This window comes from Rhamphochromis longiceps, linkage group LG10, assembly GCF_057381845.1.
Source record: "Rhamphochromis longiceps isolate RC_006_pf linkage group LG10, R_longiceps_female_GT1.1, whole genome shotgun sequence".
In the NCBI taxonomy this organism is placed as follows: domain Eukaryota; kingdom Metazoa; phylum Chordata; class Actinopteri; order Cichliformes; family Cichlidae; genus Rhamphochromis; species Rhamphochromis longiceps.
The window spans coordinates 8,898,651-8,925,769 of NC_140566.1; the positions used below are offsets into that span (position 1 = coordinate 8,898,651).

Below are 27,119 nucleotides of genomic sequence, written 5' to 3' on the forward strand. Positions count from 1 at the left end.
AGCGTTTTTTTTTTTTTTTAAAGCCGAGAAATGCGCCGTATTTGATGGCAGCAGCAGCCGTTCTTCTCTGCGTGAGGAGCTTAATGTTGTTCGTGTGTAATTTACGTTGAGTAGGCTAACCACGTTATTACATTAATGCATGTAAGGTGAACTAGCAAACATCATCATAGCTACATGCGGCTGTCTTCTTGTTTGATGGCAGATACTCCCTTCACCCTGGCCAAAAAGGCTAAAATGACCAAAGAAAAAGAGGGAAACAGCTAAACATGAGAGGTTTTTGGACAAAGTTTGTATTTTTTCCATTGTTTAAGCACTGCTTCCAGCTAAGAGTGATACCATATATGCCCCATAGCTGCAGAAAAGGCTAACATTGTTATCTTTTTACAAAAACCAGTTGAACATAAGAGGTTTTTGGACCAATTTTGTGTTCTCCATTCTTTAAGCACCGGTTTGAGCACCGGCACCGTTTCAAAAGTACCGATTTGGCACCGGTATCGGATAAAACCTAAACGATACTCATCCCTAGGTATCACCAATCAGGATTTAGCAACATTTCAGTCACAATCACCTTAAAGGTTGTTTATTTTCTTTGCCAGTTATAACATTACAGGTTCTCATAGTACATGATAATCTCATTAAATGTGTCATTTTATCCAAGCTGTTATTTGAAATTTAACAAACCATGCGATGATAGACCATATGAGGCAGAGCCCATTTAGCTCTGTTCTCCACTATGGAATACTAACTGGACTGGTTCTTATATATTGCTTGTCTACTCCACATGAGCTCTTTTTAATTAGCACTGCAGCCTGTGCTTTCTATCTAACATACACTCACACTAATGGCTGAATATAGCTGAATACTGAAATCAAGTTTTACCCCTCAAAAGCCTATGAGGAGAAACCCCTGATGCTCTTTTCTGAACTCAGTGGTTTCTGTCATATTTCAGGCCTGCTTATAGAACACAATGACTGGGTGTGCATCGGAAGTTAGTGAGGGTGGTCTCTGCCTGTGCAGAAAAACCCAGAATTTGTTCTAATGATATTGAAACCACATCTTTATTAATAAATTCCTCATTAAGGGTACAGGAGAGGTCATCAAATGGCATCTTCATGCATATCTTTTAGAATTACTGGTATGTTTCAACTGACACTTAGTGCTATATCATCCTGTTCCTCATTCTGGCACAAGATGAAGTTAGAATCCTTAAGATCGGCATTAACTAGTTCAGCATCACAATTTTAACATCTTTCTGGAATTTAAGCACTGTACTTGCAGTTTGGGCCGGTCAACATCTGATGAGAAACTGCTGAAAGTTACAGATCTGCTTTAGGTATGGATGAATCGGGTATGTCCTAGCAAGAAGCAACTGTTTCCTTATGTGTTCTCAGCTTGTTATAATTCTAGACCAGTGGTTCTTAATCTTGTTGGAGGTACCGAACCCCACCAGTTTCATATGCGCATTCACTGAACCCCTCTTTAGTGAAAAATAAAATATGATTTTTTTCAAATTCAAGACATATGTTTTTTATTGGTGCACAAAATGAGCCGTGCATGTCATGGTGGAGGCTCTGCCGAACCCCTGAGACCGACTCACCGAACCCCTAGGGTTCGATCGAACCCAGATTAAGAACCACTGTTCTAGACAAAGGGGAGTAGCAATTGTAATACATAAAAATATTAATTTCACAGTACTCGATACAGTTATAGATCCAGAGGGCAGATTCTTAATCATTAAACTATCTATACTTGATAAAAAGCTATGTATTGTAAGTGTATATGGTCCAAACGTTGATGATCCCTCATTCTTTCACGTTTTTTTTCAGTGCACTCTCTGAACACTTAGATGGCACACTTGTTCTTGAGTGGTGAGTGGACTTCATATTTAGACTATAATGACACTCCCGGAACATCAGCTTCTGTTCTATGGGGCAGGGAAAGCTGTGATGAGAGGTAAACTAATTTCTTTCTCATCACATAAAAAGAAAACAAAAATATTCAGGAATTAGAAAATCCCTAGAAGCCTACGTGTCCCACCAAGATCAGGAAACATTGAACAAAATATGCAAAACAAAACTAGAATTAAATGAGATAATTGATAAAAAAAAAAAAAAAAAAAAACTAAATTCTTAGTACAAAGACTACGCTTACAAAATTATGAACATGGTAATAAATCTGGTAAATTTCTAGCAAACCAGCTAAAAATAAATAAAGAAAAAACATAGGTATATAGATGCTGTTCAAGATTCATCTGGGAACATAGTATATGACCCGAAATAAATAAACAACATTTTCAGGGATTTCTATAAAACGTTGCATTCACCACAAATAAACCCATCTAAAAAGGAAATTGATCAGTTTAGACAACATAACTCTGGATTCGCCACTGACATCAGGTGAACTCCAGGAAGCCCTGACAAGTGTGCCCAATAATAATGCTCCAGGTCCAGACGGCTTTCCTGCAGAATTGTACAAAGAATTCTGGACGATTCTAGCACCAGTTTTTTTTTTTTTTTCAGAACGTTGTTGGAAATCAAAGAGCAGACTTCCATCAAATATGAATTCTGCAAACATTAATCTCCTGCTAAAACCAGGAGCAGCAGCAATTAGACAGAATTCAGTAATTAAGGGCATAAAATGCAGTGCAAGAACGTGGAACATAAAATCAGCCTTTATGCAGATGATGTGATACGTTTTCTCCAAAACTCAAACCAATATCTCTGGGGTGATTGAATTGATAAACTCTTTTGCAAGAAGATCAGACTACTCAATTAACTGGTCAAAATCTACAGTACACAATCTAAATCCATCCATTCGCTTCCGCTTATCCTTTTCAGGGTCGCGGGGGGCACTGGAGCCTATCCCAGCTGTCATGGGGCGAGAGGCGGGGTACACCCTGGACAGGTCGCCAGTCTGTCGCAGGGCTAACACACAGAGACAGACAACCATTCGCACTCACATTCACTCGCACATTCACACCTAGTGGCAATTTGGATTATCCAATTAACCTATCCCCACAAGCTGCATGTCTTTGGACAGCGGGAGGAAGCCGGAGTACCCGGAGAGAACTCACGCAAACACGGGGAGAACATGCAAACTCTACACAGAAAGACCCCGGCCTGATGGTGGAATTGAACTCAGGACCTTCTTGCTGTGCGGCAACAGTGCTAACCACCTTGCAACCGTGCTGCCCGCAATCTAAATATTTAGGTATTAATGTTTCTCCCCAGCTTGCAGATCTAACTAAATTAAACCAGAAACAAACCAAACACAAGGAGCAAAAAACAAACAAAAAACAAACAAAACAAAAAAAGAAAAGAAAAGAAAAAAGAACACACACACACACACACAGGCGGCCAGGAAAAACAGTTCACACAAAGTTCAGGGGGGCGGCCGGCCGGGTCCAGATGGGCCTGGGCCCCCTTTCCCTGGCGGGTTGCGGAGTATGGGGGTGCCTACTGGGGTCAGCGGGGGAGCTGGCCTTGCCTCAATTTTATCTCACAACTTACACATTCACATTACTCACACTCTCATAACACATACATATAGGATCTTGGGGATGGGCACGCTACACGGACTCCAAATTACCATCAGGGTGTACACCTCACCCCTGGCGTCGTTGCCCACCTCTCAATTCTAAATACACGTAGACATTGAGGGCTATCGGGAGGGGCTATGCGCTTACCTGCTGCTCTCTGGCAGGTAGCTCCATGTCCTCCTGGGTTTTAAATGCACCTTAGAACACACATGCATCAACACTACATATGAGCGGGCGGGGGGAGGTTTGGAGTCTTCTCACACCCCGTTTCTCTGCGGCCTGCTGGAGCGTGGGGCCAGGAGGAGGAGTTGGCCGTCCGACTGGGGTCTGGAATGTGGGGCCTCCCTGCTGCTGCGGAGTTGGGGCGGTCTGCATCTCCCCACCGCAGGGAAAAGGGTAACACCACCTGGGTCTAGGTGCAGTTTCCCCCTCCAGGGGGTACCTAGACCCGGGGCTTAGAGTACACTTGGGGAGTGTGATTGTGTGTACAGTGTCTCTTTATGTCTGTCTCCACGTTGGGTGAGTGTTGAGTAATTGCATATGAGAGCATGAGGGTGGGAATGGATGCTTGTATCTTTGTGTGCCTGTATGTCTGTGTCCATATGTCAGGTTGGGTATCAGACACCACCTCTCTGGGGACATCTCAGGCCCTCCAAGGCTGCCGGCGGAGCTCCCGGGCACGTCACTGCAACCCCCTGGCTTATGTTCCGCGGCTGCTGACTGACCCTTCATCTGGGACTCTCCTTAGCTCTTTCTGGGATAGTGGCGCAGCTGCCCCTCTGTTGGTCTTCCTTGGTCTCTTGTGTTCTGAGGGCCTCCGGATGTCTGGAGTTTTGATCTCCTCCATACCTGCTTCATGCCCTGGTGGACGGGGCTTTGGCTCCCCACACCCTCTAACAGATCATTACATGTAGGAACCTTTTAAAAACAAGCGCGTTCATGCTCACAGGTGTACACACGGGTGCTCACACACGCAAACTACACCCTTTTTGGCTCGGTGTTACGTGCTGCACAATAATGTTTAACATTTAGTATTTACTGTTATATTCCCATAGATCATCATGATGTTGTTTATTCTATTGCTCTAGTCTTCTTCTGCTTGTTTTCTTTTTTCTTTCTCAACAGGTGATCCAGGAAAAGAAAAAGAGAAACTCTGAACTTTTCTTCTTGTTTTTCTTTCCCGTCCCCGAGTCCAGTCTGGCCTGATTACAATAACTTAGAATAAAAATAACTAATAAAGATCAAATAAACTATGAAAAAAAAAAGAAGCAACTGTTTCTATATCAAAAACGTCATACTGCTGTTTACAGACATGCTTAATATATGTAGCTCGCCCAACTGCTTCAAAAGCCCCCCCCCAACTGAAGCTTTCCATCTAAGCTATCTGATGTGTTGAGCTTTTTCTGGTTGTTTTTTATAACAACTAAAACCATGCTAATGCTGTCTAAGTTTTTGACAATTTTTCATTGATAATAGGAATAGAAGCCAACAGCCACACACTAGAAATGTAAACAATCTGTAAGCATTTAGTTCTTTAAGAAGCTAAATGAATTCATTTGGGCTTCCCTTGTCCAATGTGCTGATCAAGGAGGTCTGCCTTATGAATCATATAGCTCATTCCAATGAGCTTACTTAGCAGCACTGTTTTTCTTTAGCTTTGTGCTGAACCCCCCCCAAAAAAAACAACAACTTTCTTCTCATTAAGGAGAAATGTGAGTTCAGCAAGAAAGAAAGAAAGCACCAGTCCCGTTCTTTCTATAGCAGCTAGCTGGTGTTCTAGATGTCACTGGTGCTCTTCCAACCTTACCTTGACATGCTAAGCATTTTGTGTGTAGCTGTCCCTGCCTTACTGGCTTGTCTCACTGTTACCCAATTAACTAGCTGTCAAGGCAACACCACTAGTGCTCGACATGTTAGCTTTAGCTCTGACAGCTGCTGGTTAATTGTAAAAGGCACTGTGTGAACTTCGCCTGTCAATACAAGAGAGCAGCAATTGGGCTCTCTGAAGGGATTCCAGTTAAAATCAATGGCCTTTACTTGATTCACTCTTTTGCTTCAATTGACAATTCTTCTTTCTTTCTTTTGCTATTAAATTGTTCCATCTTATGCAGGAAAATCTGGTAGAGCCAACTTTTCTTTTCGCTCTCTCTCACTTGCGGTCATTTAGTCTCTTCTGTTTCTAGAAAAGCCTAGAAGACCATTTAATTTCCAGCTTTGTGTTTCTAGCCAGTGTCACCCTAACCTTTGAAATACCCACTTTTATCTCCTGCTTTTTTTGGTTGCATTTTTGGTTTCAAAGATGGTAGCCATCTTTACAGGAGAGACAACTGCATCTGATTTGTGTGCATTTTCATGGTCCAAGAGCCCTTGGCTAGCAGCTGTGAATGCAATGACTCAGAGAACAAGGCAGCAGCTCATGAGTGTCATGTCATCCGATGTTACCCAGCACCAGGGTGTGTGTGTGTGCCTGTAATGAAATGAATGGTGTTTCAGTAATAGAATAGACCATTAATGTTAATAATGTTGATTAAAATGGTCTTTCCCTCAGTACCACTTACTAAATGGTACATTGTTTACTGTATTTCTGCAAAACACCATGATGGCCTTGGGGGAAAAATGTATTTACAGCAAAAGCAAACATGAAAATATTTGAAAAGAAAAATCCACTCATGCAGTTGTAGTGCTTTGCACATGCTTTATATTGACACTAATTATTTTATTACCATAGAAACTGATGCACAGAATTTAATTTCAAAGTATTGTCGGATCCTTGTCGAATCCTTTCATCATTCCTCAGTTAAGATTAATCAAATCTGTTCTTTTCTTTTCTTCAAACCACCTGTCTGTCTACTTAGTCTGTCTTTTTCATATTAAAGTGGAGATATAGTCCTTTCTATTTTAAAATTTGGCAGTACAAGCATCCAGAAAAGCACTTTCTTAACCTTCATAGACTGTCTGGTGATAAATGGTGTGTGGTAGCCCCTATCTAACCTGAAATCTACCATCCATATTACTTTCTTTTCACTCTGACTCTTTTTGTTGTTGTTGTGGAGCACTGTTGTGGGTTGTTTTTGTGCCTTATGGACCCAATGACTACAAAGCAGAACCAGATGAATTTTATATGTAGTTCATAGTATGACTATAGAAGGAATAAATAACAATGCAACCACTTGATATTCCCCACTGTGTATATTTTAGGCTCAGTACTGATCAACAACAAACCAATGGACATCATGGGCCTCACACATGCAGTAAATTATCCAGGTTGAATTAAAACGCTCTGCAATAGCCTTACAGTGAATGGGTCCCCTTCTCAACCCAGTGAACTAAATTGGTATCCTGCTTGCTAACCATGTTTCCCCGTATGAGCTGATAACTTAAAACTCAACCCCCTCATGCTTGAGGTAACATCTGGGTCCAAAAAACCCCCAATATGGCGTTGCCCAAAAAAGTAATGTTGAAGTTTCAGAATGGGTGACATGGTAATGGTAATAACAGGAAATTTCTCTAAATACAGTGGGTAGCACAACACAGATCTATGACCATAACTGTAATGTTACTGTCTATAACTGAAACTACTAAAAAAAATATTTATCATGTAAGTTACATTTCAAAAACACAAAAACAGCAGCACTGTTAAGACTTAACAGGTGACTAAATTTATATAAAGGTAATAAGGCTACTGAATAAAGTCGTTTTATTGAAGCGTGGAACAGTCTGATAAATGGCTAATTTTACACTGGTAAACAAGAAATGTGAGGGATCGGCATTTAGTTTAACTAAAACAAACAAAAATGGGTGTTATCACGTCAGGAACTAATGACAAGATCTTTTGGTACATTTGCCAGCAGCTAAATGAGCCTAAGTCCAAATCGTAATTAAACTGAGATTTGAGCTCATGACTCATCTGCCTCTGTGAATTTTGGTATGCAAAAAGCTGTGTGATAGCAGTAGAGACCTGCTGGCTTCTGGTGATTATGCTCCTGCAAAGGTGTAGGCAGCAAACCTGTATTTAGAATCAACCCTTTGGCGGCACAGAGCAGATCTGCTGTAAACTCCTGACACCTTTTAATCCTGTGAAAAATGAAAAGGGGCATTGTCTGAAAGTTTGAAGGATTGTGTTGTTGTTTTGCTATGGCAGGTGGTGGTTGGAATAAAAGTGGGTGCACTTGGAGGAAGTGAAGGCACTTTTGTTGCAGAAGTCTCATAGGGATGTTCCCACAGTCCAGGGATGATTGCAGTCAGGGAATGAACGTTTGCTGCTAACTGACAGGCATCGTTTTATATCAGGAGGGTGATCACTCTGGGCTCCTGAGTGCTGTGTCAATTAAACAACAGTGGCCCAGGCAGGTGGAAAGGAGGACAGGCTAATTTCTGTGCTGCAGCAGTCTGGAGATTGGTTTCAGATTGCTGCAGGCACTGACTCTATTCAGCCAACTCTCACTTTGACTGGTTCAATCACCCATACACAGCAGGCAGGTGGATAAGAGAAAGATTTCAGCCATATCAAAACCAGGTGGTCTTCAAAGTGTACAGCGTTCAAACGTGATGAAACGGTGGGACACTCTGGGCTGTTTTGAGAATTCGTCACAGCAGTTTTTAATTACAGCCTGAAATCTGAGCCGGAAAGCCAACTGCAATGAAAGGTTATTTGTGTGCATTCCTATAGAACAAGATTTTCAAAGTCTGAAACTGTGATGACTCCTATACTTTGTTGTCTATCCAGAGTCATGAAAAATATTATTTGACCCCCTACTGATATTGTCTGTTTTGCTGTGTATCTCATACTAAACCGTGTCAGACCTTCAAACAAAGTTAACTCTAAAAGTTTTCAGACCCTGCTGCCACAGCATTTCTGTGGGTTCAGATCCAGGCTAGGTTCACTAGGCCTCTCTAAATTGTTAATTTTATTCCTTTGAGACATTTAGAGATGGACTGACTCTTGCAGTTGTGCTTGGGCTTCACCTCACAGACTGACTGAATGACGTTCTTCTTTTCTGTCACAGAGCAGCATTTTCTTCCTCAGTTATTGCTAGATGCACTGCCCCTGTAGTAGCAAAGCATTGCTAAAATCTAGCACTTCTACCTCCACAGATTTCTGTAGTTTTAAAGTACTTTATTTGATTTATAGTAGATATAAAAGTACACAAAGCTAGTTTTAGCCACTCCCTTATTCACAAGGGGGTATCACAGCAGGTAGTTCCACGTGTTTGATTTCGCAGATTTTTATCCCAAATGCTTTTTGGAACACAGGGGGTTTGTGTCTCCTCCAGGGATCAAACCAGGGATTTTTAACTGGTTAGCTGAATATGGAAACGACGACACTATCGAGTCACTGGCTTTGGATTCAACAGTCCATGCAACATTTTTTGAGTTATCAAGCTTTGTGTGACAAAATATGTGTGAACGTCAATGTTCTTCTGAACAGTAGTTTTTGGTAACCACTCTGACATGAAGGCCACTTTTCTTATGCTTTTTGTTTTCAGATTGAAGATTAATGATCTCTGAGCTTTACTGAGTTAAGAGAAGGTGACAGTTAATGGAAGTTTTCTTGCATCTTCCTAGATAAATCATGTAGTTTGCATTATCAGTCGTCTCTGGGAAGGCTCTGTATTGTTCCAAGCCTTCTCCATTTGTAGAAATTCTCCTCACTGAAGATCCATGAAGTCCAGGAGCCTTATGGATAGCTTTGTATTATGCAAAAGGATAATACACAGTTCAAGTTTGTCTCTGAGAAGAAGAAAAAATTTTTTAATGCAGATTCCAGCAATCATCCAGTAAGTGTTTAAAAGAAATGGATAGCGTCCTAGCCTCCTTTTACTTCAAGCAGTCTCTTTTGAAGTTTGGAGACCTGTTCTCTGAGTTGTAATCTTCTGTGCTCACAATGTGACACTGATGACTCCTCTGTGAACCCTGAGGAACGAGGAGGGACTTCTGCCACTTTTAAGCTACCCTATACTCAGAGAATGCAGTTTCCACCAACTTTTTAAATAAGATTTTTTTTCTTTGAAGCTCAGTATGCCATGGAAGTTAATGCTCTGGGATCCTTGCCTTCTTTGAGAAATAGTATATTCAAAGTTTCCTGTTATGTGTGAGCCAGAAGTTGTGGCTCATTTTGATCATTAGCATGCAGAACAGAGACAATTTCATGGAAATATTTATGGATGAACTAAATTGTGGCTGATGAGTTTTGTGAACTACAGCCATTGGGAAATAGAGAGGATGAGTATACATGAAAATTAAAATAATGATGTTGGGAGATGAGGGCAGAGCAACTGACTGCACACACAGAAGCCCTTGCTTGTATAGTGATGAGTATATTTAAGTGAAGTATTAATAATTCCTATAGTGGGCAGCTGGTTTGGACAGAGCGTGCATGGGGCAGGCTAATCTCCCAATGGCTCTCTGACATTCCAGGCATTAGAAAGAGGAGGAAGGGAAGGCGCAGTTGAGGAAATTGCTATTACCTCCATCCTTGGATGAAAGAATTATTTTTATATTCCACTGTTCAATCTCCAATGCCCTTTAGGTAAAATGAATCACACAGAAGAGATAAAAGTTTTGTTTGCATTATTTACCCTTTAAGACTCGATTCTTGGTTGCACTTAAGAAGAGAAAGTAGTAAATTATTCTTATTCCTAAAATCCAATTAGATCTTACAGTGTGAAACACTAAACATGACTCATGTCTTCTGAGCAAGGACACATGATAGAGGCTAAACCCGTTAATATTACTCAACATAGGCTGTAATAACTGAAATGTCATCTCACAGAAAAGCCTTCTGGTTTTGTGACTTATTTACATCCTCAGCGCTGTGCATGTATCTGAGAGGATAAGTCACTTGGCACTTTTAATGAGATCTGCTAACGTTCATGTAAATTGTCCTCCAGGGACTGCAGGATTATTATTCTGCAATGTAAGTGGCTGTGTGGCAAATTTAGAGAAGTCAGTAGCTGAGGCGCTACAGAGACATCAGACATGGGCTTTTACTGTAACCCACATCCATGGATGCACTTCAAAATAAAATTAGTGAGTCAATGGCTGAAGCTTTTGGCTGAAATGTAACTTTTGTGCTAGATCTGCTGTTAGCTTTGAGCATATTTAAGCCATATCACATTAGTGGAAGCGTTGCTGTGCTGCATATCAGTGCAGCTGTGATTTGGTTGCAGATAATTTCCAGGCATCCTTAATGCCCTTCATGCTCTTCTGGAGACTATTTTTGGTGTGCGGCCTGTGAATTAGTTCAGGCAGTCAAGTTAAAATGGTACAAAATGTATACAACAGAAAATTTTCTCATAAGCACATTTTTCAACACCGCTGAGGGATAAGCGTGTCTATCATGTCGGTTTGATGCATCTGGGAAAATTTTCATTGCAAAATGCTCTCTACATTTTAAACATTCTGTATCTGGTTGTTTTTTTTTCTATATTCTGTAAAAAAAAAAAAAAATCTGTAGCTGATGTACCTGTGTGGTCAAATTAGTGAAGATGTTTTCTCACTTTACTTGTACTCCATCTAAAGTTCCAGCTGAACTCTCAGGGCCACTGTACAACGAGCTTTAAACACTCCCAAACACTAGACTTTTACACATGAAATCATCTTTGCTGTTGCAGACAGTATCTTTGACTACAAAGCCAAAATATGGATCTTTGTAAACCAGTCACATGCTGCATGAGGCATCCAAGGTCATGTCCCTGTCATGCTGAAGAGATTAAAGAGGCAATTAAAGATGATCTGGAATTAATAATCAGCCTCATGTTTGCATGGCACAATCTTTTCTGCCAGCGTGCTGAAGATGTGTTGTAGTGTTTGCTGTTCTGACAGGCATAGACTGACTCAGGCACGCAGACCGGAGCCCGCCTGTGGTCACCTGCCGCTAACCCTGCTAATCACATCAGAAGCACTCCTATGTGAATAATTTCTTCCTGCACATGGCAGCACAGTGGAGTTTGTAGCTGTAGCTTAAACCTACTGTTACAGTCAAGGAGAGAATTTTTAAAAAGCACGGTTTGATCCCCGAGGATCAAAAAGGAGGGAAACTAGTCCAAGCCTTGAGCTGAGGTCGGGCTCGTATTCCTCCGCATTGTCAACCCACAGCTGAACCGGGTGCCTGGGATGAACCCTTACAGACGGCTTCTCTTTCTTCCTCTGAAGTGAGACTGTGTTTCTCTGTGTTGAAAATGGGATAGCGGTGGTTTATTTCTGTCACACTGCGCCTTTGAGGTTGCCAAGGATGTCTCTCCACCAGAGGCCAAAGATTTTTAGCTGCCTTCTCATTTCGCCGCGCTATGCCTCGCATGCCACTCATTAAATCAGAGTTTGTTGCTGTTGTCACCGCTGTCACAAGTTGTATTGTGTTAAATCTTTGCTAAACATGATTTATGAAGTCTTGCTCTTAGCCCCACACACAAACATGTATTTCTTTTTGCAGGGTTCTGCATCTGAGAGAAGAGATGTTTGTAGTTCCAAAATCCTGTCTGTGGAATTCTTCAGCTGCATCAAACAGCCTCCTGCAGTCACCCCCCCCCCCTCCCCGCTCCCCGTGCCTTCACCCTCTCTTTCTCCCCGCTAGAATCTCTGTGGTCTTCAGTCAAAATCCACACTCTTATTTCACTTCCAAATCGACAGCAGAAAAGTGAGTGAAGTACTTCACAGAAATTCTCACTCACAGCAGTTGAACAGTGGGCTGTATCTATCCATGACATAAACAAATCAGAGAGGCTGTTTTATGAGCTTTGGTATGTGGCAGTGAATAAGAAGTGACATGTATCCACATGTAAGATTCAGAAAACAAAACAGGGCCACAGTACACACCTGCCTCTGGCCTTATAACCTGTTTCCTATTTTGCATCCACCTTCCATCCTACTCTGACTAAAAAAGAAAAAATGGAAAATGGTAAAAAACGTTGAGGCCGCTTGTTTCCCAGCATCCAACAGCAAACCAACGTGTCTGGAATCAAGACAGCTGACCTTTGGGAAGCTAAACACATCCTCTGGGTGCCAAAGTGCTAAAAACAAACCAGAAGCTTCCAGCCACGGGGCAGATTATTTTAGAAGGAGGGAAAGCATGATGGAAAACAGCACTTACTTAGATATGTGCACAGAAAATGCATCCAGAAGGCGACAGCCACCCAGGGTGTGTTTTTGTCTTTTTTTGCAGCTACTCTCTGCTCCGTCAAGGTCAGGCCCCCTGTTACTGCCACCCTATAATCATGGCTGAGGTGCATCCACTGAGTGAGATCCAATCATTGGTGCCATTGTGTACAACATACAGTGACATGCTGACATGCTCTGAGAAAGGGGTGATGGGTTAGAGAGTGTTGGCTTTTAGAGAGGAAGTGGCTCCAAGGAGACCAGTACCACCTCTCAGAATTTTTTTTCTTTTATTTCTTTTATTTTTGTAACCACTGAGATGGAAAGTACTTAAACAACCCTGATACTAGGGATGGGTATCGTTTAGGTTTTATCCGATACCGGTGCCAAATCGGTACTTTTGAAACGGTGCCGGTGCTCAAACGGTGCTCAAACCGGTCGGTGCTTAAAGAATGGAGAACACAAAATTGGTCCAAAAACCTCTCATGTTCAGCTGGTTTTTGTAAAAAGATAACAATGTTAGCCTTTTCTGCAGCTATGGGGCATATATGGCATCACTCTTGGCTGGAAGCAGTGCTTAAACAATGGAAAAAACACAAACTTTATCCAAAAACCTCTCATGTTTATCCGTTTCCCTCTTTTTCTTTGGTCATTTTAGCCTTTTTGGCCAGGGTGAAGGGAGTATCTGCCATCAAACAAGAAGACAGCCGCATGTAGCTATGACGATGTTTGCTAGTTCACCTTACCTGCATTAATGTAATAACATGGTTAGCCTACTCAACGTAAATTACACACGAACAACATTAAGCTCCTCACGCAGAGAAGAACGGCTGCTGCTGCCATCATCATCCGTCATCATTTCTGCTACACTGGCAGGGCTAGGGGCTAGGACTCTCCTCTTCGTGTTTTTGGGGATGTTGCTAACTCCGGGTCTGATAACAGGCACCACACCCGCAGTAGATGCGCTCGGTGTGAGGTCTCGCAGCAAGCTATCAAATACAGCGCATTTCTCGGCTTTTAAAAAAACCTATGAAAACCTATAAAAAAAACTATGCGTCGCCAGGTGTTTCATCGGATTCGAGGTGTTACCTCCTTTGACAGTATCACAGTATCAGCTTAAAGAACTTGTTGCAGGCTGCTGAGTTTGCATATTTTGCTGTGAAGTACAGCCAGACTTTTGACCGCTTCGCCTTGGGCATTTTTAATCTGTAGCTCTGCTCTAAAAGAACGTACGTACCTGGACCCGCCTACTATCCTTGGAAACGTAAAATGATTGGCTAGAAGTGTATCACAGCTCAGGAAAAAAAAGCACCGAAATAAAGCACCGAAATGTGCGCTGCTTTTCGGTCTGGTTACTACTGTTTATGTCAGAACCGGTGCCATCATGGCACCGGACACCGGTACCTGATACACAATGCAAATTGAAGCCCACTGTCTTATTGTGTTTGCATGTTTTTCCTCTGGAGCTACAAAGCCAGCCCGATTAACCTATCAACAGACAGAGATTAGACACTCAGGAAGTGAAGGTAGCAGAAGATAAATCTAAAAGGATTTCTAATATGAAGCTGGATCACTGTAGAGGCCAGTAATTCAGCAGTGCCAAACATACATTTTACTCCCTTATTGATTTCATGTCAGTGTTATAGGTGACATATCTAATAATTTATTACTGAAACAAATATTATCATCTTGTCCCTGTTCTGGTTCAGTTTATTCTTCTCTGTCCTAATAATATAGAGCAATGTTTGCATGAAAAGGTCTGTCAAGATAGTATACAGATGGCCCCACATATGTTCTGTGTTCAGAGAGCTCTGGTGGAGCATACAAACTGCAAAAATATTCCTATAGTCAGATATAGAAAGCATATTGCATATTGAAGGAGCTCCACATTTCCCACCAGCTTTGGTGGAACCAATCCATAAGTGAAAAAAAAAATAACAGAGGCCATGAAAAAGAAAGTACTCAACTCTCGATTGCATATATGTTGATGCCATGTTACAAAGGTGCACTTGTTTTAATTTGAAGAGATTTACCTACCTGCTATAAAATGCCTCTGTTTGGAGGGGGGGCAGCCAGTCGGGAGACAGCTGGCTGAAAAGGAGATTAGCTAAAACATCTTGTTACAGCCAGTGGATAAGTAGAAAAATCTGCAGAAAGCATAAGACAGGAATGGGATCATTTTGAACTGTGAGTCAAGGATCAAAGTATGGTGAAGGGAATTGATATCATCAATTCCCTTTAACTCCCTTTCTCAAAAATCTCCAAATGAATGCGCATTTTCACCTAAAAATGATGCAACTGGAACGCAATTCAAACTGCTGGGCAAACTTTTGATGACAGAAAATTGGTCAGAAATACAGCATTTTTGTGTATTTCATGTTTTCATTTGAGGAAGATTACAGTGTCCTCATTGCTCTGTGCTTTTCAAATCTCTCCAGTAACAAGTGACCTTTAAGTCACATGCAAATATGGTCACAAAAATTACAGTGTGCTATAAAAATTAAGCCAGTGGTGTTAGTGTAAAGACATCGTCTTTCCGTTGTAGTTTTGGGATGTCCTGTCATCACCTGCAAGCTATTCAAAGAGGCAGACAGGCAAAATAATGAAAGATCCCAGTAGCGTGAAACTCATAGGGGCTGCAGAGGGTAGGACAAATATTATTTGCTTTTCAGACAGGCAAAAATTCCCCTTTGGAAAACCCCCAAAAACTTCACTATTATTTCAGTCTGGGCAGTGTCCTCTGAAATATCTCATAAGCTTAATATAACATTCCTAATGAGAAAGAGATTTTTTTTTCAGTGTGTGGCCACTTTCTGAATGTTATCCTTATTAATTGAGCTTTAAGTGCGTGATCCATCCGCTGCATGCATTGATGAGTCAGCCTTGGATGGGTTGCCAGCAGTGTTGGTCAAGTTACTTGAAAAAAGTAATCGGATTACAGTGCTGCCCATCTCTGGTTGCCAGCGACAATTTAACTCAGAGATCACAATGTTTGCATGGAAATAATGGCAATCTTCCAGCATTTAGTGATGAGCGGTACCTTGCACAGCAGCCATGTGTGGATATCGTTTTCTGCTGTGGGCTTGTTTTGTTGCATTCAAGGTTCATTATTTGTCTTTATTTGTCACATGCATAGTCATACAAGTATAACACACAGTGAAATGTAACCTGACACGCTCCTCAACATGTGCAAAAAATGGGGGGGGGGGGGGGGGGGGGTAGAGGAAGAACATTATATATAATATATATATATATATATATATATATATATATATATATATATATATATATATATATAACAATTCTGTAACTGTAACTTCGGTCGTTGCTGTGCTTTTTGGAAGTCGAATTTCCCAGAGGAACCCACCCGAGGGATTAATAAAGTTCTATCTTATCTTATCTTATATATATATATATATATATATATATATATATATATATATATATATATATATATATATACATACATATATATATATATATATATACATACATATATATATATATATATTTATAAAAACACCCAGCACGCCCCTGCGGGCGGTTTATTCTTCAAGTTCGGGTCCTCTACCAGAGGCCTGCTGGAGCCATTCGCCTAGCTTGGGAGTCACCGCAGCTAGTGCTCCAATTACCACGGGGACCACCGTTACCTTCACCCTCCACATCCTCTCGAGCTCTTCTCTGAGCCCTTGGTATTTCTCCAGCTTCTCGTGTTCCTTCTTCCTGATATTGCTGTCATTCGGAACCGCTACATCGATCACTACGGCCGTCTTCTTCTGTTTGTCTACCACCACTATGTCCGGTTGGTTAGCCACCACCATTTTGTCTGTCTGTATCTGGAAGTCCCACAGGATCTTAGCTCGGTCATTCTCCACCACCCTTGGGGGCATCTCCCATTTTGACCTTGGGACTTCCAGGTTATACTCGGCACAGATGTTCCTGTACACTATGCCGGCCACTTGGTTATGGCGTTCCATGTATGCCTTGCCTGCTAGCATCTTGCACCCTGCTGTTATGTGCTGGGGCATCTTTACACAGCCTGCACCTGGGGTCTTGCCTGGTGTGATAGACCCCAGCCTCTATGGATCTTGTACTCAGAGCTTGTTCTTGTGCTGCCATGATTAGTGCCTCTGTGCTGTCTTTCAGTCCAGCTTTGTCCAGCCACTGGTAGGATTTCTGGATATCAGCCACCTCCTCTATCTGCTGGTGGTACATACCGTGCAGGGGCCTGTCCTTCCATGATGGTTCCTCGTCTCCCTCCTCTTTCTTGGGTTTCTGCTGCCTGAGGTATTCACTGAGCACTCGGTCAGTTGGGGCCATCTTCCCAATGTATTCTTGGATGTTCGTTGTCTCATCCTGGACTGTGGTGCTGACACTCACCAGTCCCCGGCCCCCTTCCTTCCGCTTAGCGTACAGCCTCAGGGTGCTGGACTTGGGGTGAAACCCTCCATGCATGGTAAGGAGCTTTCTTGTCTTTATGTCAGTGGCTTCTATCTCCTCCTTTGGCCAGCCTATTACCCCAGCAGGGTACCTGATCACGGGCAGGGCGTAGGTGTTGATGGCCCGGATCTTGTTCTTGCCGTACATTGGGTGAATGTGCAGTAGTAGCAGCAAGCAGGTGAATTCTGTACATTAATATGAATAGACATCTGACTATTTTACAGGATAGACAATATAACTATTTTTAAAATTAAAGGAATTTGGAATGTACATTGTGCCTTGGTTTAGAGTGTCTGGAAGAGAGTCCTGTCTCAGTCAATTATAGATGATGTGAGAGGGCGGGTGTGTGTGTTTAGGGCCCGGGGATAGAAGCTCCTCTTGAGTCTCTCTGTCCTTGCCCGGATGATGCGGAACCTTCTACCAGATTGCAGGAGTTGGAACAGTTTGTTGCCAGGATGGGACGGGTCCTTCAGTATCTGCTCTAGTCCGGCATCTCCTGGTGTAGGTGTCCTGAAGCGGGGGGAGAGCAATCCTGCAGCAGCGTTCTGCTGTACGGATCACTCTCTGGAGAGCTTTTAGGTCCTTCACACAGCTGTTCCCAAACCACGATGTCATGTTCTGTGTGAGGATGCTCTCCACAGCGCCTGTATAGAAAATCCTGAGGATCTTTGGAGAGACCCTGAACTTCCTCAGTTGTCGTAGGTGATACAGGCGCTGCCTAGCCTTTTTGGTCTGGGCCTGAATGTGGGCAGCCCATGTCAGGTCTGAGGAGATGTGGACACCAAGATACTTGAAGGACTGCACCCTCTCCACTGGAGCTCCATTGATGATAATGGGCTTGTAGTCTCTGTGCTGACTCCTTCTGAAGTCCACCACCAGCTCCTTGGTCTTGCTGAGGTTCAGCTGGAGGTGGTTGTCCTGGCACCATGATGCCAGATTCTTCACTTCATCCATGTAGGCCGCCTCATCATTGTTGGAGATGGCACCCAACACCACTGTGTCATCAGCAAACTTCACAATGGTGTTGGAGCCATGGGTTGCCACACAGTCTGAAGTGTAGAGGGAGTAGAGCAGTGGCGAGAGGACCTGTGGTGCTCCTGTGTTGATGGTGATGCTGTTAGAGACGTGGATCCTCTGTGTATCTGTTGGATCGGTAGGCGAACTGCAGCGGATCTGTGGTGTCTGGGATGGAGGAGGAGATGATGTTCTTCAGCAGCCTCTCAAAAACCTTCATTACCGAGGTCAGTGCAACTGGCCGGTAATCGTTCAGGGATGAGGGTTTGCTGTTCCTGGGCACAGGGATGATGGTGGATCTTTTGAAGCATGTGGGGACCACAGACTTCGCCAGGGACTCGTTGAAGATGTAAGTGAACACACCTGCTAGCTGGTCAGCACAGCAGCGCAGCAGACGGCCGGTGATGCCGTCTGGCCCCGCCGCTTTCCTTGTGTTCACTCTCAGAATCAGAATCAGAATCAGAAAGGGTTTTATTGCCAAATGTTGAGCGGGTTTACAACATTAGGAAATTGCTGCGGTGCTTCAGTGCAAACATACTGTTATAAATTAAGCTTGAATAGACATGAAAATAAAAATGAGAATAAGAATTAAAAGTGCTAAGTAGATAGATAGATATATACATGATATATACATGAGTGCAGGTGGTGATCAGTGCCAAACATGGAATGATGCAGTGAACACAGCGTAGGGTCATGTGTTAGTGGTGGGAACAGTCATACGGTTATTGTTCATGTGTTCAACAGCAGAGGGGAAGAAACTGTTCTTATGGCGAGAGGTTCTGGTGCGAATGGACCGGAGCCTCCTGCCTGAGGGGAGCAGGTCAAACAGACTGTGTCCAGGGTGAGAAGGGTCAGCTGTGATCCGAGCTGCACGCCCCAGTGTCCTGGAGGTGTACAGGTCCTGCAGAGATGGGAGTCTGCAGCCAATCACCTTCTCAGCAGAGCGCACAACACGCTGCAGTCTCTGTTTGTCCCTGATAGTGGCTCCAGCGTACCACACGGTGATGGAGGAGGTGAGGATGGACTCGATGATTGCAGTGTAGAATTGCATCATCGTCCGTGTTGGCAGGTTGAATTTCTTCAGCTGCCTCAGGAAGTACATCCTCTGCTGGGCTTTCTTAATGATGGAGGTGATGGTGGGCTCCCACTTCAGGTCCTGGGTGATGGTGGTACCCAGGAAGCGGAATGAGTCCACAGAGGTGATGGGGGTGTCAGTCAGGATGATGGGGGGGAGTGGAGCTGTGTGCTTCCTGAAGTCCACAATAATCTCCACTGTCTCCTGGGCATTCAGCACCAGGTTGTTGTGGCTGCACCAGGACACCAGACGTTCAACCTCCCTCCTGTAGGCAGACTCATCCCCGTCCGAGATGAGTCCAATAACGGTGGTGTCATCTGCAAACTTGATTAGCTTGACAGACTGGTGGGTGGAGGTGCAGCAGTTAGTATACAGGGAGAAGAGCAGGGGAGAAAGAACACAGCCCTGAGGGGAGCCGGTGCTGATGGTCCGGGAGTCCGAGACATTCTTTCCCAGCCTCACATGCTGTTTTCTGTCTGTCAGGAAGTCAGTGATCCACCGGCAGATGGGATCAGGCACATTCAAAACAAAAATGGTAAACAAAAAAGGTAACAAAAAATAATTTCCCCCAGGGATCAATAAAGTATTCTGATTCTGATTCTGATTCTGATTCATCTGGGAAAGCTTGCCTCGGAGATGGTCTGGAAGGATGGTATTGAAGGCAGAGCTGAAGTCCACAAACAGGATCCTGGCGTAGGTTCCTGGGGAGTCCAGATGCTGCAGGATGAAGTGTAGGGCCATGTTGATGGCGTCATCTACAGACCTGTTGGCTCTGTATGCAAACTGCAGGGGGTCCAGGAGGGGGGCCGTGAGGGTCTTGAGATAGGAGAGAACCAGGCGCTCAAAAGACTTCATGACCACAGATGTCAGAGCCACGGGTCTGTAGTCATTTAGTCCAGTGATCCTAGGTTTCTTGGGGACAGGGATTATGGTAGAGGACTTGAAGCAGGCAGGCACATGACATGCCTGCAGTGAGGAGTTGAAACTCCTTAATGCCGCTCGGACGTCATGCTCCGCGATGTACTGCTACTTCCGTAAACTCGATGATGTCGACTGCGCATGCTCTGAACATGTCCCAGTCGCCGTCGTTGAGTGCGTCCTGTAGCGTAGCTTCTGATTGGGCAGTCCACCGTTTTACCTCCCTCGTGGTCACGTCTTCCCGCCGTATGTTTTGTTTATACTGGGGAATGAGGAAGATGGCGTTGTGGTCAGACTTCCCAAAAGCCGGGTGTGAGACAGCTTTGTAGCCCTGCTTGTATGGCGTGTAGCAGTGATCCAAAATACGATCCCCTCTCGTTGGACACGAGACATGCTGGTAAAAGTTTGGCATGACTTGTCTGAGGTTCGCTTTATTAAAGTCTCCTGCTACAATGAGGGCTGCGCCCGGGTCCTTGTTTTGAAGCGAGCTCAGCACATCATGTAATTCGGACAAAGCCATACCTGTGTCCGCTTGGGGTGGGATGTAGACCACCGTGGCGATGACTGAGGTGAACTCACGGGGCAGATAGAAAGGGCGGCACTTAATGCTCAGGAACTCCAGATGTGGCGAGCAGCCGCTGGAAAGAGTAGAAATGCTCCTGGCATCACACCACTTTCTGTTTACCATGAAACACATTCCTCCACCTTTGGTTTTGTTTGACTCTGCCGTTCTGTCCGCGCGGAGCACAAAGAATGAATCCGACGGAGTTACAGCCTGGTCCGGCACGGTGGGGGTCAGCCATGTCTCCGTGAAGCACAGAATGTTGCAGTCCCTCATGTCACGTTGGAAGGTGACCCTTGCTCTTAGGTCATCGAGCTTGTCCTCCATGGATTGTACATTGGCCAGTAGGATGCTGGGCAGTGGTGCGCGATGTGCCTGCTGTCTCAGTCTATTCCTAATGCCAGCGCGTTTCCCTCGGCGCTTCTTTGTTCTGCGCCTCGGATGAGCGGCCCGTCCTTTGTTGTTCTCCGTGCCGCGTAGAATCTCTGGCGGCAAGGAAGGATCGGGTTTAAAAGTGTCCAAGATTAGATGTGCAACCTTGGCACCGATGTTTACAAGTGATACGCTGTCGTATACTATAAGACTAGAGGACTGGAGAATGCCATGTTGCATAATGTTAGCAGAAGACAGGCTGCAGTATAGACACAGCAGAGGCCTCCCCAGCGGCAAGGTCCAATCAAGCAGACAGCACAGGAAAACCACTGACAGAAGTTAAGGACACAGCAGTGCAGCCTTCTTTCTTCTCTTTCTAAAGAAATGGCACGAGTCACAGGCTCTGGAGCAGAGTATTGAATGTCCAAGTGTGTGTTAATCTGTTTGGGATTTGAAATAATTGATGGCGGCGCTTTGTGCTTGCGGCTAAACAACTTCACTTAGCACATGACTAATTACAGACAGTGTTTGTCGGGATGTGACAGTCTTATACGCCTTTGCAATAATAGCAGAAGAGGTCAGTGCCAGCATTAATACAGCAGCTAGAGATAACCTTCAGTCCCTGCAGAGGACTCGCACACAATTAGCTGTGCGCCTTATCGGCTCAATGACAAGTCTCCCTTTCTGCTCTGACTTTTTCTTTTTATCACACAATTAAATAATTTAGTTGTTTTAACTTGAAAGAAAACAGATTCTCTGCCCATCCCATCTCCCCGGGAAAAAAGGAATGATGCATTAATATAATGAGGAGGCTCCAGTTTAACGTAACGACAGATGTGGGCCAGGCTCTACATCTGGTGAAGAATTTAATTTGGAATGGGAGGGTCCTTTTGCTCTGATTTTCAGATGTTATCATTTCATTTAACCTTGCTGTGAATGAGCCTGCCTTTAATGTTGGGATGTGTGCATGTTGTGACATTTATGGGGAGGGCTCGTGGATCTCTTGTAGGCCAAGACAGGACTTCCAGAATAAGCCACAGACTGTATATGAGAGAGAAGAGAAGCTGATGGGGAATTTTAATGATCCACAGGGTGTGGATTCTCTGGGAGCAAAAAGAACTCCAGTCCTACAAGAAAATAATCGTACCGCTTAGGTTATGATCCCAACTACTAGATTCAAGTCCTGTTAAATATCATATGATGGGATATGATTTGTAATTTGTGGTCACAATAAAGCAGGGTATACTTTAGTGTGGTCTAACCCTAACCCCTGTATTTCTCAGTCTGATCCACCTTTTTTATAACATCTGCTTTCAAAACACAAAAATAGTGATTCTTCAGCTCAAGGCTTCAAATCAAGACCTCACAGTGGCAGCGTCTATCTTTTTTACACAGTCTACAGCACGTATGGCGTTATCCATAGTTCTCCCCTAAGTGCATCTCCAAACCCACAACCCTGCTCTCTTTGTAGCCAAAGAGCTATGCAAATTAACATAAACGGCACATTTTTTTACTTAAGATGCGGGTTGCTTCATTTTTCTCTTGTCATTTAATAATTAAGTCCTTTAAATTTAATGTTCCATAAGTGCATGTGAGTTCTTGCTTGTGCTTTTGTTGAATCTGTGGGATGCATGAATGTAAATTTCTCCGTAAGCACACAAATACACGCACATTAAGCTACATTTCATTTCACATCTAAATGAACTGTCTGTTATTCACAGAGTGATTCATATATCACATATTCCTGTCTTTTCACCAGTTGTGTGTTGCTGCTGTCTGCCTGAATGTCATTTTAAACACCCTTTTTAAAGATGAGAGCTTTTCTCCTTACCATCTTCTGCAGGTGAGCGTGTGTAGATGAGAGATTACTGTCATGGAATATCAAGCGCTGATTTACTGTATAATAGATTCAGAGATGATGCCTCCTGCTGTCCTGCCACCTGTTCTGTCACCCGAGAGCCGCACACATCCACGGCTTGTTTACCAGCACACGGCACTCCAGAACACAAGCACATCCCTATTAACCAGTCAAAGACTACCAGGAGCAGCTCAAATGCACAAAAGCGTGAGACGGCACAGCATTAGCTTGTTCGCACACTCCCTGTGATTAGATAAAAGAAAAGGGAATGGCTTGTGACTGTAGCTCTGAGAGTCTGTCCATCCAGCTTCAGTATCAACCTGTCTTGAGTCCTCAATGTGTGGCAGTGATGAAGTGCCTCAGCCGGCCTTCTGTGCCTCCGCACTGAAAAATGAAGTCATTAGTTGTAGAGGGAGAGGAGCTTAAGTTCGCGGGCACGCTATAAGCCCTTCCACACTTCCCGTGCGTTCAGCACTGGCCTTAAAAGAACAGTCTGTCTTAATCAGAGTCCAGTCCACACAACACTTCCACCAGATGCTTTTTTATTAACAAAATGACATTCTCACCATTTCATGAGTAAATGAGGCAGAAAGAGAAAAGATTAAGGAAGTCAAAATCAAACAGGGCATTGAGTTTCTTCTCACACTAACCTTTGTCACTCATTTCTGTCTTTAAGTATGCTTATTGCTCCCATTGTTTTTTCCTTGTCACGTCATATGGTTTTTATATGACCTTTACAGTTTACAGCTTTAGTTTGCTCCACTAGATACGAGAGTGTAGAAGAGGAAGCACTCTGTCTCCTAACCTGCCTTTAGGCACTACTTAGTTGTTGACTCACAGAGCTGAAGTTACTTCCAGTTCTGTCTCTGGCTGTGCATGTCCACATGTACCCAAGATCCAAATTGTGTGTGTACGTGCATGGGTGCAGTATATTGGTGCGAGTGTGTGCAATCGTACTGCTCAGTTCAGGCAGAAATGCTGCAGCCTGTCCAAAGATATTAACATCAAATGAAGCGCTCACCTTTCAGTTTCAGAATGTTTGTGGCTTACTGCTGGTTCAGATAGTGTGATGTACTGACAACATTTAGAGATGGGTACAAAATGGTCTTTGATGGGGATTTTTTTTTACTAAATGTATAAAGATTACTCCCACTGAGTGAGAACCTCCCAAAACAAGGGAAAGATCTGACATTAAATGATTAATGTGAGTGAGACCCACAAGTGACAGCTTCTCTCATCCCCTCTCTCCGTTAACCTTTGGTCTCTTCATCTCTGTCTCGACAGATTCAGTAATCATGTATGATGCAACAAGGGTGCTGTCTCCGAAAGATGGTGCAAACGGTTTGGCCCAGCCGGTTGTCCCTGGAGCAGGAGCGGGAACAGCTGTAGGATCTGGAGGGCCAACTGCAACTACAGTGCTGCAAGCTAAAACTGAAGAGGGGCAGTCAGTTAAGGAGGAGGAGGAGGAGCCCAAAGCAGAGCCTGTCCTGGTGAAGAAGCCCCACAGAGAAATTCTGGACCATGAGAGGAAGAGGAGGGTGGAGCTCAAATGTATGGAGCTCCAAGAGATGATGGAGGAGCAAGGGTAAGTAAAGAACAAATAGTAAAAAAACAACAGATAAGATAACAGTACTAAGTTGGTCGAAAATAACTTGATTATTGACCCTGAGGGAATGATTATATAGGGTACAATGATAGTCCTGAGTGTTATATTATTATAGTCCTTTATTTATAATTTAATTTGTTTGGAGACCTTTTTTAAGTTATTTGAAGAGCTGAGTAAGTTTAGGTTGCCATGGTTAACACTAAAGTAATTTTTAGACAGCACAGATTACACAGATTACAAAACAGAAGATAGAAATAAGGTTAAATAAATAAGGTTACGGGTAAGAATGTGCTTGCATTCATAGTTAGTCACATGTGTAGCATGAATAAAACCAGAGTTGTCGAGGCAACTAGATTTATTAAACTAGACTGGGAGCTGATTTGCTAGGCTTACAGTGCCTTAAGCATTTACAAAGTTGCATTAATAAAGAAATAACTCAATCTAAACCTAATCAAAGAGAAGTTTAATATTTGGTCTATTGATTTGCACTGGGCTTATTTGTTAGAAGGTTCAGTCGTTAGTAAGAAAATTCCCCAAGGAAGCCATCTGTTGAAGTCAAACTAAAATATTACCTGCAGAAGAGTTACAGTTTCAGTGGTAAGGCACAACTTTGACTTTGAGGGAAAATTGTTTCCACTTCCAGCTTGCATTGCACTTTTTTCAAGTTTTACTACTGCTCATTGGTCAGTTAGCTTAGTGCTCATTGGCCAGTTAGTGTTTGTCGGAACGTTGCCATCTTTAATGCAAACTGCAGGCAACTGCGGCAATCTCCTTATGAGCAAACTAATTTGTGAAAGGCAGCAGTCACTTGCCAACCAATATAAATATAATTTTTCCCTAGTTACGGTTGTTATGCACTCACCACCTGGTTGCTAGGTCTTTGTGACTGGGGCCAAAAAATATCATAGAGCTATTAGATGGGAGAATACTACAATGTAGTTGATATTTTATTTTCAGCTCAATACATGTTTTTCTTGGACAATTTTCTTACTAATGGCTGAAATTTAAAACAAATTAATTTTTTAAGACCAAGAGCAGAGATTGCCAAGAGGTCTCTAGGCCTGTGTGGCTGAAGCCTTACCCCTTGAATCCAGCAATCTATATTGATCCAAGTTTTCTTTTTTTAAATTATCTCCCTTCGTGTTGAAGCATTTCTTTATTATTTCTGCAACAGTACTTAGCTGCTCTTGTTCTTGGCTGCTATTTTTTTCCAAGTCCTGTAATTTGACTCGATATGCTGGCAGCAGGTTGGCAATATGAGCTATGTCTTCTAAATCATGGGAGACAATTTTGTGAGCTAAACGCACAAATAAAAGTGGAACTGCTCTTGATTCAGCTGAGCGAAAGGTTGTGTTTGGCTTTGTAAGGAAGCCCACATGTGATGCATGTGTATTCAAACTAGAGTCCAATCTGAAATGCTTGCGTAGGCAAGTCGGATGGAAAAAAAAGAGTTGCTCTTGGGTTTTGATGTCAACTGACATTACCTTTTTCAGAGAAACGGTAGTTGTTTATCTGTTTTTCACAATGCAGTTATTGGGATGCTGGTTGGAGTGCAAGCCATAAAGGCTTTTGTGTAGCACAGAGCCTGACATTGACAGGTATGTACCTGTAGGGGTGCTGAGTTCACAAGCTGCACCAGAACATTACATTCAGACACCGTAACCTGCCAGAAGTCATTTTCATCATAATATTGGGAGGATGAAAAAAAAAAAAATTCTCTCTGGAAGAGTGGAGTAAACTTAAGGAGCTGTGTTTTTGTGAGGAAATGGTGCATAACAATGTGTTTTTATACTTTTATCAGCATGCTTTGGAAATGTTATCAGTCACAGTGCTCTGTCGTGACACAATTGAATCATATTATTCTTTTATTCTCATTTTTAAAACAGGCATTGTTGTGAGACACTGAATTAAACTGCAGTCCTTCTTGTAAGAGGTTGCTCTGAAACCTCTAAAGATAGAGCTAAAGATAACTGTTTCTTGGCATAAGAAGGGTTCAGGGTGCAGGACCTGGGTGCTTCCTGATTGGCCGGGTGCCCCAGTTAACATAATTGGCAGCATTAACAATTAGCAGCCCAGCGAAGAATCATGTATTTGCTTTAAGGTCTCCTGATTTCTGGTTGGGTGCCTGTGGAGACACAGGGAGGTGTTGAAGGGCCTTGTCATGGGTGCCAGGGGATTGTACACTGTTCCCAAGCCAACAGTGGGAGTTAGTTAGGGAAGGTAATCATGCATGCATATAGGCTGCATCCCAATTCAGGGTCTGCAGCCTTATGGGCCGCATTTTAAGGCCGATTATGTCACAGCGACGCGACGAAGGTTGTCCCAATTCAAGGGCTGCTCGAAATGCGGCCTCAAATGTGTCCTTCATTTCCCTGAATTTTAAGGATGTGGTGGTGTAGACTTCGTGGCCCAACATATCCCAGAATGCATAGCGCGGCGCTGGGTGTGGATAATTTTGCCGGAAAAAAACGGCGGATGAGGGGCGCCCGAAGAGTAAACTTTGAGTAAGTACTGAATATTATGTCACTTATTTATGTGCAAATGTTTAATAAGAAAGACCATTAAAACATTACTGTTGGCCACATGTCGGCAAAGTTATGTGACATTAGTGACGTTTGTACTAACTTGGTTTTAAAGCCTTTA

General features: G+C 43.2%; 1 protein-coding gene across 6 annotated transcripts in view; it reads left to right on the plus strand.

Moving 5' to 3' along the window:
* srrm3 (serine/arginine repetitive matrix 3) overlaps window positions 1-27,119 on the plus strand; it is a 145,205-nt gene that overhangs the window by 51,316 nt on the left and 66,770 nt on the right. For all 6 annotated transcript variants that reach the window (XR_014913515.1, XM_085420027.1, XM_085420031.1 and 3 more), the window contains one exon: window positions 24,155-24,455. Coding sequence is in view for 5 of the 6 variants with exons in the window: in XM_085420027.1 (XP_085276153.1) it covers window positions 24,166-24,455 (290 nt within the window). In the remaining variant the exon portion in view is untranslated. The remainder of the gene's footprint in view (window positions 1-24,154; window positions 24,456-27,119) is intronic.